The sequence below is a fragment of the Lichenostomus cassidix genome, chromosome 2 (genome assembly GCF_008360975.1).
Source record: "Lichenostomus cassidix isolate B80296 chromosome 2, HeHo_3.0, whole genome shotgun sequence".
NCBI lineage: Eukaryota > Metazoa > Chordata > Aves > Passeriformes > Meliphagidae > Lichenostomus > Lichenostomus cassidix.
Window position 1 is genome coordinate 147,677,542 of NC_139482.1, and position 20,767 is coordinate 147,698,308.

The 20,767-nt window shown below is 37.5% G+C and overlaps 1 protein-coding gene across 4 annotated transcripts in view; it reads right to left on the bottom strand.

Moving 5' to 3' along the window:
• TRAPPC9 (trafficking protein particle complex subunit 9) overlaps nt 1-20,767 on the bottom strand; it is a 442,295-nt gene that overhangs the window by 381,159 nt on the left and 40,369 nt on the right. For all 4 annotated transcript variants that reach the window (XM_085053644.1, XM_085053643.1, XM_085053645.1 and 1 more), the window contains 4 exons: nt 15,730-15,856; nt 12,054-12,199; nt 7,769-7,854; nt 376-502 (listed from right to left, as the gene is read on the bottom strand). In XM_085053644.1, the coding sequence (XP_084909770.1) occupies nt 376-502; nt 7,769-7,854; nt 12,054-12,199; nt 15,730-15,856 (486 nt within the window). The remainder of the gene's footprint in view (nt 1-375; nt 503-7,768; nt 7,855-12,053; nt 12,200-15,729; nt 15,857-20,767) is intronic.

Genomic DNA, 20,767 nt, shown 5'->3' on the forward strand with positions numbered 1-20,767 from the left:
ACGATTAATTATGGGGGAAAAAAACTGCAAGATTATCTTCTGCATTCTCAAGAAAAAGTTCAAGTAATCCTCCTCAGAAGATTTCCAAATGAAAGAATTAATAAAGGGGAGCTGGAGTTCATTATCCTTGTCCTCTCACACATGAGATACTCCAAGAATGTGCTCGTTACTGCTGCTGCAACCCAGTGATTCATCAGGCTGTTTTTAATGAAGCCTGGTACAGAGAACAGATTCCCTTTTTGGCTTTCTTGCTTTTACTTACTGAGGAGAATTCAGAGTGCTGAACACACACGTGGTAAGCAAAGCCATGCCACCCACAGAGGTGTAAAACTCAGGTTGTTTTGCCCACAAAGAGTGACTGGAGAGATTCCTTACCATTGACAGTGATCTGCCCTGTGGTTTGGGGAACACCAACAAGAGTCACAGGATAGAGACCAGACTCTGCAGGGAGGGAAAGGGCAGCAGGCAGAGATTCAAATTCTACTCCAGTTGTCAAGAGACCCTGAAAAAAACCATATTACACAGATAAATCCATTTATGATATGCACTTACATTTTTATGTTAGATCCTTATATTTTAATCCCATGCATTACATCAGCCAAACTTTTATGATTTATTCCAATTTACTCATAGCAGTTATTCTGGGGTTTAAGTTGCAGGGACTGCAGGGTGCATCCAGAATTACAGCAGGATTTGTATTCAATATGGAAACTTCTTTCAGGATCCCAGCTGGGAATGATGCATGAAAAACTAATAAAAATTTATATCCAAACACGGTAAAAGAATCAGAGATATCATCTGCATGGTGCTGTTTTGTACCTACATTTAATTGTACACCTGTGACCTTAACTTATTTATTTGATAGATTTTGAGCAGTAGAAATCAAGCATCATAGCAGATCCTGCTTAGCTTTAATTACGTGCCCAAAATATGTTTTCTAAGGGGAAGAAGAATGTTAGTATTTACAGATAACAGAGCAAGTCTAGCTTAACCATCCAACCTAAACATTTTTAGTGAGTTGGAATGAGGCATTCACTTTGCTGAACTGATTCTCTCCCAAGCCTAAATGCCTGCAGTTACTCCCTTTATGTCAGAGAAATCTTTTAGCATCCTATATTTAAAACATGGCTCAAAACAAGAAATGAAGCAGGAAAAAAAATCATTTAAGAAACTTTTAAACACCACATTACTGTTCTCAGTAGACTGGAGGTTTTCTTTAAGCTTGGTTAATGAATTTAAGATGCTTGAGCATAGAATATGCTATTAAAAGTAAATTCAATTTTTGAAAACATATAAATCCAAGTTACCAGTTGTTTTTCTACACCCCTAAATATTTATTTTTAAATAAAAATGCTACCCAAAGATCTCCATCAATTAAAGCAGTAAGCACAACTGGATTAAATCTCAACTCCATGTGGATGCTTCATGGGAACTCAGAACTTTGTTATAGAGGAACATGTTATTTTTGTGAAGACAGATGAAAAAACTCATGGTTTGAGCCACAGAAAAGCACCTAACATCCCCAAAATCTATAAAATCATTGTTCTAGAAATTACTTCTTTGTAGACACGACACCCTTGAGACAACATCTTACTCAACCAAAGCTACCCTGGCTTTGTGGAAAGCTGCATTAGAGAACTTTGTCCTTTTTATACTTCACAAAACTCCATTTCATCATTTCACTCGAGTTGTAAATAAATTCATTTCTACCGGATTTTTGTTTTCCTCCCATTTCATGTGGAGGCTTAGCTGTCAGAAACAATCCACAAAAACATAAGTAAAACATAACGTTTTCTTCCTGTGTATTCACCACCCAGTGTAACTGAACACTGAGAGTTTTTGATTCCCACATGAATCTTTCCAGTGGGATTCCCTCCACAGAAAAGGGATGAACATTCTAACTTTGATGTTGACATAGTCTTCATCACAGTCCTGCTGCTTTTGCTTTAGCTGAAGCAAATCTCAGAACATAAACAAAAGGTGACACCATACCCTCCCCAAAACTCACTTTTAAAACAGGCAGAGAAGGTTTTTTAACTTTATTTTAGTTTCAAAACCACTGATCTGTCACTTGGCCTAACATTCAAATACATTTGAAGTATTCAGGATTCACCTCAACTAAAAACTTTCATCTGAGGACCTAAAGCTCTGCAAAATCAGTGATAAAAAAACCCACAAACCCTCCAAGCTGTTGTTTACTACCAGCTGTAGCAAAGGTAAATAAACAAAACTGACAGAAACCCCTAAATATTACCTAATATGTAATGCAAACCATGAAATAAAAGGGATTTTTCAGAACAAACACAATGTAAATGCCAAGATACATGCACTAAGCACATCCTTTACCAGGACTAGAAATTGCAGAGCTTCAAGTGCACCAATACAAAAAGGAGAAAACAGCATTCAATTCTCCCACTTTCAGAGTTTTACTGTTCAGTAAAACCTCCAAGTTTTTAAAAGTAAAGATATCAAGAAAGCATTAAAACTCATTGAAATGGAAAAATAAAATCAATATAAAAATCAGCTAGATTGAGATTCAGATTTCCAGACATAAATTGAAATTACTAAGTGAAGATACTTACCCTTAAAACCTAGCCTACACAAGTAAGTTTTAAAAGAGTGATATATCTTAGGATGTCTGAAAGACAATTTCAAGACCGCAATTTGCTGAATCTGACAATTCTGCAATATTTGCCCAACATTGCCCTCTGGTGCCTAAAATTTTCTACTCAGTGAAAAATCTAATCAAGGCTGAAGTAGTCTCACATCCATTAACTAAAACATAGCAGCCACACCACCAGAAGTAGGGAAATGTGTTAGATTTCTTTTCCTGAAAGTTAGTTTTAGATGTTATTTCAAGTAATAATACTCAGTAATCATTTGGTAATCACTTAATAATCATTTCTCTTTCTGATCCTACAGGAAAAGACCATCCAAATCCAAGGTTTCCTCCAGGGAATAAATGAGTCACACACCCAAAAAAAAGTTTACATTTCTTTGTATTCTCATAAAACAATTGAAATTGTCTTAGAGTGAATATATGCATGCTTTTATCACAGCATGTCTTTCAATCACTTCAAATCTCAATTTAGTTTTACAGGAACAAAACAACTTGCATGTAAATGGCAGCATTTGGGGATGCTGTTAAAATAACATGAGTATGTAACTGCTTTTTTTAGGCTTTACTTACCAATCCCAAAATGCAATCATTCTTTTTTTTAAAGTAACACGACCTTCAAAGTTAGTTTTCATGCTGAACATACTTTTATACCATGTTGTCAAATATTTTACACAAAAAATTGTCAAATATTTATTTAAAAGGAAATTTTTCCTACTATTTCTAATAAGGTTATTTTAGGCAGACCTAGAAAAACACCAAACAACCATTTTTATTCTTTTTCCCCCTTCACCTTTCTGAGTATATTCTTGATTAATACAGTCTCCATCAAATGTAGTGTAGCAGTAAATAAATATTCTCTCAAGATGGTAGATATAGTAAAAAATGTGAACTCAGAAAAGAGCAGCTCATGGAAACAATTTAAACCATCATAAGCAAAGTCGTGGAATTATACATATAGATTTATCAACATTTTAGATGGTATTTTGGAACATCAACATAGAGCTCTTGGCTAATAGCACAGTTATGAATTTTTTTTTAATGTAACAGCCATCCTTAAAGCATCATTAATCAAAATACCACACTTGATTGTGTTCAATTAAATACAGGTCCCAAACAGAAGGAGAAGTACAGAACAAATACTTAATTCTTGAATAATGACTAAGTATTATAAATTACAGTATTCTTATGGGTTTGGGTAGTATTTCTTTGTTTCTTGACATTTATTTATTAAATATGGTTTACACTGTCTGTAGGTCTTGTAGCTTTCTTAGAACCATAGCTGTATTTTCTACAGTAAGAGCAGAGAAAATGCTTTCCCTCAATACATAACATTGCCTCAAAATTTCTCAGCCTTATTTTTTTGCTTTTAATATGAAACTTGATAAACAAAGCTGGAAAAGTAATTACAATATTAGAGAACTTAACACATTTTACACTGCATCTTCACATGTATTTTAGCAGTAGATCTCCCCAGACTGTACTGTGGTTTGCTGCTTGAAGCATTTGTCTGAAGATGCAAAATAAATCCACTGGAGATTTCCCAGAATTTTTGGGATTTTTTTTTTTTTGAAGGCCTGAAACGTTAAGGTCATTTTTCCCAGGATAGAAAACTGCAGTAATGGCAGTGACTGCAAAGGAAACTGCAAAAGGGCTGGAGGTCATCACTCACATACCTGAACAATCTGCACAGAAATCAGCATTCCTGGCAGAAAAGGCAAAGTGGTGCACACACTTATTTACAGCTGAACATCCCATCTCCAGGGGACCTGGAGCTCCAGCACCAGGATGGCAAGAATTTTCTGTCTAATCCATCACAGCCAATTCTTGTTAGGCTCATTTTTTGTCTCGTTCTGCTGATTTAAGGTACCTGCTGAGTTTTATTAAAGCATTTGTTCTGATCAACCCCAAGATCTCTCTCCTACTGCATTTTATTGACTCACACAGTTGTGGGACCTAATAATTTCTATGTTCCATGATTGAACATTTTCATTTGTCATTTTACAAACACTACTGCACCTTTCAGTGGATCAGCCTTCTAACTATATGGACAAAACAGAAAAATGAAATAGAAAAGGAATACAGAAATGGGAGAGGCATGAAGAATAGGTGCCTAATTGGAGTCCCAAATCATGACAGGAAATAAACAGTACAAAGATGGGCCAAAATCTTTGAGAACAATAAAATAAAACAACGAAGAAAATCAATTTTTCAGGGCTTATCATCTAAGCAACACTAATCAAAGTCTTGTGTCCACAGTGTCATGTCAAGTCTAGAAATTCAATGCCTTTTACTTAAGCACACCTCAATTAACCCACACGGACTCAGCATTAATACTTCAATTAATGAAAAAGCTTCAATTAATGGAAGCCTTTCCATGGGGAGCCATTCTCCTTAACAACCTGTGCTCAATACTGAGTTGTTTACCATCACAATAGAAATTAAACAAACTGAAAGACACAGTAGGAAAAGCACCATGGCAAAAGCTTGGGTTTCATTTAACATGAAATGAGTAATCTATCAGAAAAAACAAATCTAAATAGAGGGAATGGGGAAAATTGTAAAATAGAAATAGACTATAGATTTCAGGACAATTACATGTTGGTGAATGGTGGACCATGGAAAGGACAAAGAAAAATGAAACCAAGCAATGGAGAACTCAATGAAGATTGGAAACAAGCCTGAAGGAGAAGTCATCCTGCACAGGTGAGGTACTAAGTCAGGCAGAAGGAAAAAAGCTGTGGGACAAACAAGCTGAAACTGCCACAAAATGTCAGAAAAGGGTATGCTTCCTATGAAACTGAGTCTGTAGGAGTAAATAATCTGAAAAGATGTGATATGTGATGAGAAATCAGACAAGAAAAGGGTATGGGGACTACAGGCATGAGTACATGTTAATAATAAAACACACCATTTTAAAATATTAAACAACACTCTGAATTATTAAAATAAAAACAGAAGAGTTTATTCTTTTGATAAAGTAATAGCTATTCCCACATTCCAGAAAGTTCACAGACGAGACTGGAAAATCAGCAACTTAGATGGGAAGAAAAGGGTAGAGGTGATCTTGTTTAGCCCAGTGCTCAAAACAGGGATCACTTTGGTGGTAGTTTTGGTTTTTCCTCATCCTGTTCACTCAAGTTTTAAAGATTTCTAAAGATGGAGGTCCCACATTCTGTCTGGATAAGCAGTCCCAGTGTATGATCACCCTCATAAAAAAAGGGAGGTTGGAAAAAAGGGAGGTTTTTCATTAGGAAAGTTTCCCATGCCTGCAGCACTGATTCTCACTCTTACCCTGGACCCCTCTGGGAAATGCCCAACTCAGTTTTTGCTGCACTTGCCCATTTTGGGGTTGAGGAAAGCAGTAGGAATTACCTCAATATTCTTCTCCTCTACAGCCTGAACAGATGTCAGTGTTTCTATCATTTGGAGAGCTCCAAACTGGCCTCAGTTCTAAAAACATGGTCTCTAAAATTCCAAATTGAGGGGACCAAGCACTTTGCTCAACTTGCTACAGTCTTGATTCTGCAGACAAATCTACCAAAATCAACCAATTTCTCTCGGAGAGCCCACATTAGTACAGAGCAGAATTTATCAAAGCACTCTATTTACGGAGCACTGACTAAAGAGTTTTGTTAATCACTTCAAGTATTTGCATCTTGTTTGCAAATTAATTCCTCTTGTGCTTACCAGTGGAACAGAAATTCAGTGTTCATTCCAAGACAGAACTTTATCACGACACCAGTAAAGAGAAGTATTCATGCTACCACAATTAATTTGCTCAGGGAATGGATGGATGTTGTGCAGATCTATGCAAATAACTCCATCCCGAGCTCTTGAGTGCATGCAAGCACTCAGAAGGAATTTTCTCATTAAGAAATTATCCAAGGTTTTTTAATATATAACGACATCATTACTTACACAATACAAATCAGACTGTAAATCAAAATGTTCTTAATCAATTAATTCCCACAGAGACCTGTCTGATGTGCAGCTTTACAACTACTTTTTCTACTCATTGCTAAAAAATCTGAATATTTTTGTGTGGGTGAGAGAAAATGCTGCTGGAGAGAGCAGTGTGTTATCTTCAAGAACTAATTTTATTGTGCTATAAAAACAAAATTTTTGGGCATGTTCACTTCCCATGGAAAAACACTTCACTATATGTGGTTTATTATCAGTAATTTAGGTCAACTTCTTTGACTAGACACTGCAGTTAGACACTGCAGTAGACATATCAATAAAAACAAAACCCAAACAAAAATCATCACCAAATCAATGTGCACTGATTCAATTAGCCTGACAGAACAGGCTCTAAGAGATGGGATTTATTTTTAAAGCAATATTAAAGGTAAAAATATTTAACATAAAGGAAAATGCTGGATTAGGACTGAGTGGAGATTAAGGTGGTCTGGTAGTCAGAAAACTTTTAACCTTTAAATGGATAACGATTTTTTAAAAATCCTGTTAGTTGGAATAAAGAACAGAAAGAAAAATAAAACCAATTTCCTTTCTTTCAGGATACACTGCAAGCAGCCAACTGAAGTAGTAGACAGCTTGGGTTGATCCTTCTAACCTCACATATTTCTCCAGTGGTTTAGCATTTTTTTCACTCCCTTCTGATCATTTAACATTACAGTGTTTGCAAATAACATAAATTACTGGGAACAACAAATCCATGAGCTGAAGTTCGTATTAAAACCCAAAGCTTCTCAGACCTAACTGTTTTAGTCCATCAGGTTTTTAAATGGTGGTCAAAATGGGAGTTTGAAAAGCAAGGATGAATGAAGATTTTTAAACTACAGTAGCAAGTGTACAATAATTATTAGGTTTCAGGATATAATTATTACTTGAAAACCAGTATACGTAAATCATGTAGCAGGAGTTCTAGTCAATGCAGAAATGTATAAAATTGATTTACAGGTCAGTGCAAGTAAAGCATTTAAACACTCTGAGTGGCAGAGATTTTTCTTTTCAATACCTCATCCCCAACAAACACAAGAAAACTGACAACACCACACTGTTGAACTGAGGTTATGCTGGCTTAAACCATCTTTTAAAAATATTTATAGAAAGCCAAATTTGAAAGCCTAAATGAGATTTTTTTTTTCAGAAAAATAACAGAAAGAGAAGATTTAGAAAGATGCATACCATGTTTTCTACTCGGAGCTCAAAAGGCATAGGGTTGTACACCATCAGCTGAACTTCACATACATCTCCCTGGACCCACTGGAAGTCTGCAAGAAATAATCACAGAATTAAGGCAGGAATTATCTAATCATAGCATTATAAAAAAATAGCAGCAACTGAGCTGTCAGATTGCTATAATGCTTAATATCTGTCTACAATCTTCACAGGCCAAGTCTTACTCAAGAACATTGTGGGAGACAAGCTGTAAATCCCAGGCAAGCAATGGATTAAAGGACATGGAAACATTGATTAACACAGCAACAGTTTGGCAAAATTAACTCAGGCATCAATTCAAACCAGTGCTTAAACACATCCTTCATGTTAAACCCTTGAAGGCTTCCACACTTGGGGTTAGGTACAGAATACACATGGCCTTGATATTTGAGACTTGGGTAAGAATCAACCAGGTAAGAAATGAACAGAACAGGAAGAAAGAAATTACAAGTCCTCGTAATAGACACAGCTGATGATGTGGAGTAAAGAAAGAGACAGTGAAGTAAAGTGTGTCAGGCAAAAAGATGTACTTATATTTTATATCTCATCACAAGAGACCCAACTTTAAAGATACTTCACTCTGCCATTTTAATATTTGTAGGTTTATAATTTAAGGAGATGAGGCTGGACTAGTGGAAGGTTTCCCTGCCCATGGCAGGGGAGGATGGAACTGGATGATCTTTAAGGTCCCTTCCAACCCAAACCATTCTGTAATTCTATGGTTCTGTGGGAAATTAGGGAGGTCAGCAGCAGAGATGCAAATTTTGAGTTCAGTGCAGGATTATTTTATATCAGCATTTCATAACATTTTCAGCCCACAAGCTCTTGTCTACCTTCCAGATTTCTCACAGTTGACCACATACACCTGAAGTTCAGACTTTAAATAGAATGTGAAAAGATTCTCCCTGCAAGCTGAGGAGCTGCAGTCCAAGTAAACAAAAGGTGATTTATTTCTCTTTGTTAAATAAATCATGATTATAAGACAAATTATAGCATACATGGATTAGCTTTCACTGGTTTACCCAATGATTTTAACATACACTCCTAACACTTTTTTTACTAGGATATTAGACAAGGTCCTGTAAAAACCTGGATTATCAATATTAAGACTTTAATTCACAGTTGATGCCATCTGTACTCTAATTGTACATTCACAATCATTTACTATCTGATTACGTTTCGCAAGCAATATTAGAGAGCTCAAGGGAGATGTACTTAATGCAAATGTTTAACTCCAATTAATGCTAGTGGAAATTAAACACATACATCCACAGATGCTAATGGTTTATATTACCTTGAAACCTGAAAAGCAAAGCTGTTGATTAAAACAAAATGTTCAAATTCACCATGGTATGAGAAATCCTGTACATTTCTTATTTAATTGCTTATTAGTGTCCATGATGTCTTATACATTCTGCAGTCCCCAGAACAACCAGTGACTGCTCTGCACAAATAGAGTTAAACCATTATGGTTTCCTACAGCAACAGAGGCTCCTGCAGCAGCCTCAGCAGCACTGCAGTCCTGAATCTCCATTCTACAAACCACCACACTGTGGAATGTCTGTTCTGAAAGCACAGCCATCCAACAGGGCTCTCCAGTCACAGCACTCATCCCACCACGTTTCACTGAGGCCAGTGATGTCAAACTGCTGGGATTGGGCCAAAGCTCCCAGCTGGTGTTTGCTCCTCGTGCTGGGTGCATTGGCAGAGAAACATTTCAGGTGTGGTACCTTGTGGCCAACACCTGGCAAAGCAGATTGAAGGATCCCAATAGGATCCTTGCTTCCCATTGCTTATCACTGAGGAGCCTGGTTTTGTCCTTTTCCCCCTTCCAAGCCAGTTCAAAGCTCTGTCAATGAGCCCCAGTGCTCCTGTGCTAGAACTCTTCTTCTCACCCTGACAGGTGTCAGCAGACCAGGTGTTGATGGATCATCCCATGGTCAAAAATACATTTTTTCCACTGACACCAACCTCACAGCCACACATTGACCTAATGGAGCTGCCTTTTCCTATCAATGTTATTCCTTGCTGCTGGAAGGATAAGGAAAATCACTCCCTGTGCTCCTGATCCCTCCACCACTTGTCCCAGGGCCTTGAAGTCTCTTGATTGACCTCAGACTTCTCCTTGCTATTTCATTGCTGCCAGTTTTGTCAGGCAAAGCTGTGTCCAGTTCTGGTCCCCACAGTTTGGGAAAGAAAAAGACACAGAGAGACTGAAGAGCATCCCAAGGACTGCCACAGAGGAGATCAAAGGACTGGGGAACACACCTGATGAGGAAAGACTAAAGGAGTCAGATCTCTTTTCCTTGGCAAAAAGAAAGCTCAGGAGGAATATCATCACAGTATTCCAGTACTTAAAGTGTTGCAACAAAGAGGACAGAAGCTCTTTCCTCACAAGAAGCCACAGGAAGAAGACCAAGGGTAACAGAACCAGTTGCATTGAAACAAGTTTTATTTTCTTACTAATTTTTTTTTTGTTTCAGTAAGAACAATGATTCAGTGGAACAAACCTCCCCAGGGACATGGTAGAGTCTGAATTGATGGAGGTTTCTGAGATGTGACTGAAATCTCCTGTGAAAAATGTGCCAAGGCAATGCTACAGAATTGTTTCCTTGGGGGAAAAGGCTTTGGAAAAAAAAAGGTAAAATGAGATAGATTTGTATGAGCTAATACAGGTATGACAGAGCTGCTAGATTTACTAACAGAACTATATTATTTATTCTGGCTACTTTAGACTATCATTACTCAAAACCAACGCTTCACGTCAAAAATCAGTAGATTTCCTTCTTACAACTAGCGTACTATTAAAGCAATTTAACTAGAATATAATTATCCCTGTTATTGTTTCCAATCAGAAAAGCTTATCAACTTGAAAGCTGAAAGCATTTAAAGACTTTCTAAATGGATTTTGTTTCCCTTTGGTTTGTCAGCAGCGCTTAATTTCCTTTGCTGTAAAACAATAATTTAACCAAAATATGGTGCACTATCTCCATGTAAGAAAAACAGTTCATTTGTTATTGTTGTTTTAATCAATGTTAAATACATGCCATTAAAATATTCTCATTAATGTTGAAGTTAATAAATTTCTCAGCTTCTTTCAAAGCAAGTATCTGATTTTATTTTGTGTTTTCTTTTGTTCACTAAACTTTGAAACATTAGAGGCTTTTAGCAGTGACTGCACTGTGTATCTACTTCAAAAGATAAATGCTGTACAGGATCAGAAGCAGTCAGACATCTCCTTAGGCTAAATGAAAACCTAAAAGAAGAAAGTTCACTGTAAAATGTAAATCTCCTGCGGTACACAAAGCACCGAAACAAATCCTAACCAGTTCAAAAATGCAGGTTTCTTTTGTATCCATCGAGGAGGGAGAATACTGCATTATACAACTGTGTGACAAATCTGGGAATAAGGTTTTATTTAAATGAAAAAAATATGACAAGGTATAGCTAAGAGATTAAATGCTGAAAATTTAATAGTGATCAAACTTCCAGTAAATTATTAAGAGAAATCAAGACAGCACTTTAAGATACTCTCCTATGTGTACCCTTTTTTAATTTATCCTTTAACTAATTCTTCTTATCCTTTTTTAAAATTTATTATCCTTTATCTTTTGAAATTGGTAGTGCTGAAGCAAAGTCATGCACGTGTTACACACAAAAGCAACAAAAAGAACTACCAATATTTGTAACTTAATCCAGGATTTAAACAAACCTCTAATCTTTTGCCAATGGCACAATTACTGCACTGAACAGCTTTATCATCTTTTTAAAGAGATATAAACCTTTAGCAGAAAATTACTAATATTCCTAGCAGGATTTATAAACTTTTCTTTGGCTGAACTGTTCTTAAGTAAAAGGGACTAATCAGACTGTTCATCATTCTGAGTTTATGTTAAATCAGAACAAGAAAAGGGAAAACCACGGCAGTGCATTTTGCTCAGGGCACTAAAACTGTGGCAGCTGCCAAGCAGAGCGTGTCAGAACCAAGTTCTCCCTGAACTCCCTTTTGTTTGAGAAGGAAATAAAACTAGTTTATCTCTTCTGAAAAATCAATGTTATCATCTACGAGACTTCATTCCTCTTTTGAATATGAAACTGTGCCCCAGAGAAAGAAGATTTGCTTGTTCAGGACTTGAGGCTGAAAAGCTGTTTATCTCAAATACAAGACAGCAACGTTCAGGTTTGCTTTCCTTGATCACAGAAGATTTGCTTATTTGACAAAGTAACAGAAAATACTGCAAATTATTCTTACCTATTTTCTTATTTCGTTCTTCCCCACGACTGTGTGCAATAATTGGAGAATATATGAAGGGACTTTTGGTTGACACATTCTGACCAAGTAAACTTTTCATTTTGTGAGGTCGGAGACTGGTTGGGAGGTTCAAGAGCTTCACAGATCTGTTGAGTAAAAATAATTTTATATTATTTCATTTATTCTATTTTATAATAGACGGTTGTGCTAAAAATGAACTGATAAATATAAAATGTCAGCCTGAGAATAAAATACCTGAAATGGAAAAATTAAAGCAAATATCTACAATACAAAAGAAAGTAACACCAACCCAGGGAAACTGCAGACAGTTTCAGACAGCTCTCAGAAAACAAATACCAAAGGAAGAAATCTTCTTTAGAAATCAACAAAACCAAAACTAGTCAGATCAGTGATTTGAAATCCAGCTATTAATTTCCAAGTGCAGACTGAACAACAGATACACCACAACTCCAGTGCAGAAAGCAGCCAAATATTCCACTTGAACCCAAACTAGAATCCAGACAAGATTTCAGTGGACAATGTAATTCAAATAAAAGAAACTTCTTCATAGTGAATAAAGCTGATTTTAATATAGTGAAAATGCAGAGCTGCTGCTGGAAGAAAGGCAATGTCTCAGAAATTTGAGTGGGTTCGTTAAACAACCAGAAAGCAATTACAAATGGACAGAAAACAAATGATTTATTAGACTGCATCCCTGTTAGACCCAATTCCCTACAGTGCCATGCAGGGAAATCACTGCTCTTCCAACACTGAGGGGAAATTAAAGACTAAATTTTAGGCAGATGAACAAGCAATAAATTGGTGAATATTCAGTAAAATCAGCAGCATTATAAAAACCTGTAGGACATCTAATTACTTCAAATCAGGAACTCAGCACAAAAAAGAACAGATATATCAGTATCACAGTAATAGAAAGACACAAGAAACCAAGATAATGTGTTCCTGCTGAAAAATAATGAAGCTGTAAGAATAACACCACACAGAAAAGTTCTCTCTGTGAAACAAAACACCTGATAAGAAATTACTAAATAACAATAAATAAATCACAACCATATATTATGTGTTGGTGATACTTAGTGTCAGCATCAAAATCATATGTAAAATCACAGACAACAAGCCTGAGGAGGAAAAAGGAAACTGTAAGAGATCCCTGATATTTCGTATTTTAAAACATCTTCTGATAGATTTTTGTTACAAATTAGAATGCAACTTAAAGCAAAAATGTGAATTATACTTATTTGAGGAAATAAATATTAAATCTGGTAAAGAGCTAATAAAAATGAATTTTATTATATATAGAGAGCAAAGTGCTTTGGCTCCTTCATCACAATAAAAACTGGTGGATAATCTGCTTTACCTGAATGCATGACAGTGGAAGGCATGTTCTTCAACCACATATCAGAGAGCTGTACCCTCACTAGTCAGATACAGAACATGGCAGATTTTTTAATTTCTTTGTGTGAAAAGCTTCAGTCATGTCCCCTGGCCCGACTCGACTGAATGCAAATGAGTGACAATTAAGAATTACAAACTAATTTCACTAGCTACCCAGAAGATCCAAATCCTGTATTTGGAAAATGTTAATTAAAAACAATCTTGCTTAGAGGGGAAAGGAAAATTATTTTTTTTATAAAAAACACACTCTACTAAGTAAACAGAGGGAAGGGGAAAAATGCTGCTGAGTAAATTTGAAATAGTCAGAAAAGTATGTAAGGACACATAAAACCAGCAGTGGTGAAAAGGAAGAAAATTCTTTCTGCTTTTCAGTATATTAAAAAAAAATTAGCTTTACCACAGGTAAATTATGAAAATAGGAATCGTGCATCTAGTAGAACAGAAAGACCATAAATTCTTCTATTTTCTATCTGGAAAAATACTAGATGATAATTTCAAAATAACCATGAGAAATGGAATATAAAGATTTTGCCAAGCCAAATCTCTTCCATTGCTTTTTAAGTACTGGGGAGAAAAGGTAACAGTGTCACTGTGTTCCTATTTCACTGTGGCATTTCCATGTCTGACAGTATTTTGATTAAGAAATCTGCATCCAAAATAAGCACCCCACATTAAATGGATTAAAACTCACAGACCATGAAATGCCAAGAGTAAATAGAAATCATCCCCATCAGTAAATGTGTGTTTCAAAAGGGCTCTAGCATGGATTGAGCCATAAGCTGAAGTTATTCAACATTGATCAAAATGACATTTGCACACATTTATAACTGATGTCACAAAAACTAGCACGATTTAGCTCTGAGAGCTCTGCAGTCCTGCAGCACAGCTGGACAGCTCTACAACATCAGATCTGCTGGGCAGATGTAACCAAAGGCTTTATATTTAAACACAACTAATATTTTATTGGAGTGTGAATTTTTATCACTTCGGCTTTTATAGATCTTGTAAAAGACAAGAAGGAGGAGGAGAGAAGCAGCAATTCTTAAATAAAGCTAAAGCTGGGTTCCTCACCCCATGGCAAAACAGGAGGAACTATTCCCAACAAGCCAAGTCAACACAAGCTGATAGTGTAAGTGAATCTATTTGTCCCCTTCTCCCAGCATACAAGACATTTTAAGTGACAGACTCTTTCCCACTGAAGTTTTGGGAATCTCTTGCCAGAGTTCTGACTGGCCTCTTCTTCCAGTCTCTTCTCCCAGGTAACAAGAGAAAGGATAAGAGACAATGACTTCAGATTGCACCAGGGCAGGTTTAGATTTGATATTAGAAGAAGTTTCCTCAGGGAAATGGTTGTCAAGCACTGGAATGGGCTGCCCAGAGGTGGTGGAATCACCATCCCTGAAGTGTTCAAAAACTGTGTGGATGTGGCATTTGAGGACAGGTTTAATGGTGAACATTGTATTGGTGCTGGGTTAACAGTGAGCTTGATCACCTTAAAGGTCTTCTCCAATTGTAACAATTCCATGGTTCTATGATTCTATGATTCTAAATGCATGACTCCTATAAAAAGGGATTCAATCAGTATGTGCCTCATCTTCCACACTCAAATTTTCTTCACTATTCAGCATATTTTTTCTGGATAGCATTATCTTTCCTTCAAAAAGGAAAGATTTTCTTTCAGTCTTCTATTATTGATGCCCAGTGGCTGCTTCCTCTCTCTCTCTGAATCTAATGCTTCATGCCAGGCTTTAAACTAAACAAGTTTTTATTCATGGACCTGACTGCATGATGTGCCTGGGCACAAAAAGGAACTGAGATTTAGAACAGGCTAGTGAAGGTGCCAGCTTGAAAATGCAGCATCTGGAAAGGAGAGTCACAAAAAGCATCAGTTCCAGGTGAGTTCCAAACTCCATGGATGGAGATTGCACCCAGCTCATGGACCTTCAAGTACTGAAATGATCAAGTATCCAACTTAAATCTCAGCTGCAGAAAAACAATTTCCTTCAGTTGTATAAGAAACTGGTGAAGAACAGTTCTTCAAAAATCAAAACTCCTCTCTTTCTGAAACTGAAGGCCACAAAGTATTTTCTGGTCAAAGGCTCTATTTTTGCTCAAGAGCTTCTCAAAACAATTTGACATTTTGACATTTTCCCATGTTCCTGTGATCAGCATGCATAAACTGAGATGACTGCATCCTTTCAGTATCCCTTAAAATTTGACAGGTACTGTGAAAAAGTTAAAGATTGTATTTTGGTCTTACTTCACAATAGGCAGTTTGGTGAAGGGAACAGGAGGTAGCTTCAAACCATCTGGAAGAGTGATGACTTCCATTGTCCCAGGGCATTTTGCTGTGTAGCTTTCCAAGCTCTGTGTTACATCTTTCTTTTCTAGAAAATAAAGTTAAAAACCAATTTCAAACACACATTTCATTCAGATGAGGTTACAACCTTTTTTTGTACAAAATAGCTCTAATGGCACACCAACTAATTTCTGCATTCAGCACTTGGGAGTTATGCTCAGCCTTAACAGATAAATCAAATAAAATTAAGTGACCTTAAACAAGAAGGTTTTCTAGATTTCTCAGAATTTTTCAAGTGTCAGCCTATACCTACTTTTTGTCAGGTTTTTTAGTTGTCAAAATACAAGTTTCTACAAGTTCATCGACTGAATCTACATATACAAACAAAACAATCGGCCTCAAACATATTAAGGTTTTAATAATAGCATTGTATGGGAACAAGCCCTGCTCTGAAACATTAGGTGAAATAATATCAAAGGCAATGAAGAGAAACAAATTACTTTTGATGTCAACTTGTATGAAAACTATCTAATTCTCAAAATAATTGTACTACATTATTACTAAACCATAACAACTGGTAAGGAAAATTTTCTTTGGTTTTGCTTAAAAATAGAACACCATTCAAATAAATATATATTATCTGGATTATCTTCAAGAGTGTACAATGATTGCTTATTAATTTTATCCAGCAATTATTTTCAACAATGTATAAAATTGTGTCTCCAGAAAAAAAGATGTCTATTTAGAAATATACAGCCTCAACACAAAATTATATTTGATCTTTATGGTGCCTTCCAACCCAAACCATTCTATGATTCTATGATTCCCTATTTCTCTGATGAAATGGGGTTCTGCAAATAGGAAAAAAAACCTGAGAGTGTGTGTTTAGAGGGAAGAATGAGGCAGCTGAAAAGACCTATATTGTTTTAAAGTGAATATTCATAGAATATTGGAAGGGACCTTAAAGTCCAACCTCCCTGCTATGGGCAGAGACACCTTCCACTAGACCAGGCTGTTCTATGTATGCAGTGCCAATAAAAATAACTATTCAATAACTACACATTTGCTAGAAAATACTTCAAAGATTGAAACACTCAATGATAAAACTAAATAGAAAAGGGAATGGTAATAACAAGTAGTTATCAGTAGAAGTACCAAAAATCCTGCTTAGACAGGTGACCTGGGTTATGATGCAAGGTTCTGGTAGCAAGGGGTGGCTTTTGGCAGAAGGCAGCAGGAGTATCTCCAGGACAGAGCTGCTGGAGACAACTACAAAATTGTCTCCAGACTGCTCCAGACAATTACAAAACAAACCTGCTGTTGCCCAAAGCTGGGCCAATCCGTTATGCTGGTGGCACCTCTGTGGTAACATATTTAAGAAAGGGTAAAAAATGCTGCATAGCAGCTGTGAGAGGGAGGAGTGAGAAAAATGTGAGAGAAACATATCCTGTAAACCATGCCAAAAATACCAAAACCTGCCCAAAACACCATCTTGGGCCTTGAAAAGCGCAAACATCCAGCAATGCTTGTGCTGCCCACATCAATCCAGCTTAGTTTGTGAATTCTGCAGCCACAAGTACACACTCCTTTAAAGCAAATAAACACTGATTGTAATCCCCTTCACTATGGAATTAATGCCACATAACTGGCAATTGCCTTGCTTGTGACTGTGCTTCACTGAACAGTCTCTTGAGCCATTCTCCGTATTTTAATTGCCTGTAAGATATGTTCACAAAACCACATTATTAAACATCCACATACACACAGACCAGCACAGCACAGCCAAAAGTTGTAATGGGTCAAGGCTGAGTATTATCATTAAAATTTCAGGTTATTTGCCATGTTATGAGCGAGGGCACACAGTGTAAGCAGAATCCACCAAGATGGAAATCTTCACAGCTACCAGGAATGATGAAGACAACACTACAGCGTGTACTTAATTGTGCTTGAAACCAAAGGTCTGTCATTCCAGAGCGCTAGCTTTCATTCTCTAGTGTGAAACACTGTCAATTATTGAACTCAAAGAAAGCAGGCTGCCATTTGCAAAAAGAATTTGTTTGCGGGTTTTTGAGTTGCGATGTTATTTCACAGTAGCATCTCTGTGCACTTTCCGCAAAGACGAAGCCAAACCAAACCATTTTTCCATGTTGATGTGGTGTGAAACAGTTTTAAACACACTGCTGCCAGGCCAGCAGCTCTATTTATTTTTCTTAGCACCACATCTCAGCCAAGAAGCTGAAGGAATCTACACCAGCAGGACTCAATGAGTACTCACGATGCAAAAGAGCTGCCTGATTGTGCCTGAGAGCCACGTCTGAAAGCAAACACTGGAACCTTCTCCCTCGAGGAGCACCTCAGCTCCCTGACCTCTGTGGCCTCATGGTTGCCAAAAACCTGCTACAGCAGACTGCAGCTCTGAATGCTCACAGCTTCTGGCTGCCTTTCATTGTATTCTGATAGAACCTCCTGGGAGGATCCATTGAACTCCTCAACCTCCTTCCTGACCCACAGTTAGGAGATTTCTGTGATTGTTATCATCAGTACTTATCTTGTTGAAAATGAGACACAAAAACCATCTGCTCTCAGAGGTTTTACCCACCTGGTGCCTTCATGCTTGTACAGGTCAGCAGGAAGGCAATCACCACTTGATCCTGTGACCTGTGAATTCACCTCAACAGCTTTAAAAGCCTGTCCTGCAGCTGGGAGAGCTACTGGATACTCTTGTGTAGGTATTAGAGACTCATTTATTGAGTGAGGAGTGACAGCTTATTTTCTCATCTGGAATAACTACGTTCACAATTTTTTTTTCCATCAGTTTCTTTCCAGACTCACTGAAAGACCAGGATCACAGAATGGCTGTAACCAAATAAAGCTGAGTAAAGCCACTGCCAGCACTGGCACTGGAGCACATTCTGCTCAGTTTGTTCAGTATAACCCCACAGCAGTTTCCTCATTCCATACCAATTTGGTTTTGACTGCTTCTGACAACCGCAAAGTTTGCAAATCCACTCATATTCTTGGAATTTCATTGCTTAACTATTTCAACATAATGAGCATTGGTTTTGTGTCCAAGCTGCTTCAAACTTTCTTGTAATAAGAGAACACAAAAACCTGTAAGTTCCACATGCACAGTCAGAAACCATTAGTGATTGAAAGCTACTAAATGTGAAAAAGACAAGACCTTCTGTTTGTTTCACAGTCGTCTGAAGCAGTATTTCACAATAATGGAGCCACTGAAAAATCAGACCAGGTCAGGACAGGTCAGTTATGGACTAACATTTTTAAGCACTTTAGTAACTCTGATTTAACAGTATCACACAAACAGCAGTTCATGCTTTGGCAGGTAACACAGAAAATGAGAAGAACACAATTGCTGTAACTGTAGATTTTAGCTCTTTAATATTTCAAGAACTTAAAAATATCTGTACTCGACTTCAGTCCCTATCCATTGAAAACTAAAGCAAATAGTAAAAATGCAGTATTTGTTCTCTGGCAAACAACTGGTCGATGCTGTGTTGATCAAGTCACAGTGCCCCTTGCAGAACAACCTAGAACCAGGTGGAATAAAAAGGGAACACTTTATGTCTGACCCACCGATCACACTGGAACTTCATTTCCTCATGCAGCTCACTAAAATATTGAAAACAAATAGCTAAAGACCTTCTGACTTCAATTTTTTACGCCAGTGATAGGCTCAGAATCTATATTTTAACAAAATCCTCGTGGCCCAGGGTGCTTTGTGCTGGCTGAGCTTTTCCTTCTCCCCTGAAAACATCAAATAATGGTCATTAAGAGAACTCAGAGGAGAGATCCTGCAGCAGTCCTGATCCAACTCTCTCAGGACAAAGACTCAAACATGTGCTTAATAAATTAACAGCAACATATAGGAAGACAGAAAATTCAGTCTGATGACAGAAAAAAAACAAGAGAAAAAGGAGGTTTTGCACCTGTAAACATAGCTATGGCCTTCTGGTGCCTGAAGGGAGCCTATAAGAAAGGTGGAAAGATACTTTTTACAAGAGCACGTAGTGACAGAACAAGGGGAAATGGATTGAAACTGACAGAGAATAGGTTAGATATTAGGGCAAAAATTCTTTACTGAGGGTGCTGAGGCCCTGGCACAGGTTGCCTAGAGCAGCTGTGGCTGCCCCATCCCTGGAAGTGTTCAGTGCTGGGCTGGATGGGACTTGGAGCAACCTGGGATAGTGGCAGGGATGATCTTTAAGGTCCTTTCCAACTATTCTGTGATTCTGTCATATTTCCTGCACAGACACACAAAATGAGAATTGCTTGGTGAGACCTAGAGAAGAAAAAGTCCATGTCTTCTTCCAGGGGAATCTTTAGTCTCACCCTGCCATGAAGATGCAGTGTACTGTTTAAACTAAAGAGCTTCAAAAGGGCCACAAACAAAGTTAAGATCCTCACAAAAGCTGCAGCATAAATGGAGTATTCACAGACAGCAACCACTACACACTTTTTACCCTTCAATTAATCACCAGTTTGCAGGGGGTGTGCAAAGCTCCTCAGAGCCTGTCAGGCAGTGCCTGAGCTCTGGTTTGGGCAGATGCAGAAGGACAGGGAGCATTTCTGTACTCAGAGCATCCATCCCCTTCCCAAGCACAGCCAGGCCAGAGCTGTGAGCAAAGCACGTCAGACCTGCATGATCAATCCACTCTGGGCTGGATAACTCAGCAGGACAGAGCAGCTCCTCTCCTCTGCAGGCAGCACCCCCTGCTTTTCCACCCCATTAATTCTGATAGGGAGTGGTGATGGTATTTTCTACAGTTTCAGTAAACAAACAGCACCTCCAATATTTTTCTGAAAAATATATGGAGCAAGTAAACACGACTTCAAACTGCTCAGAGATCTGATATTTGAACAAGCTGCTTTGAAAGCAACACAGGAACCCTGGGTGTTCATCCCAATATTGTCTACTGCAAGAAATGTGTGTGATCTCTACTGACTCCAAAGCTGTTCTTAGGGGAAAAATCAGAAAGGC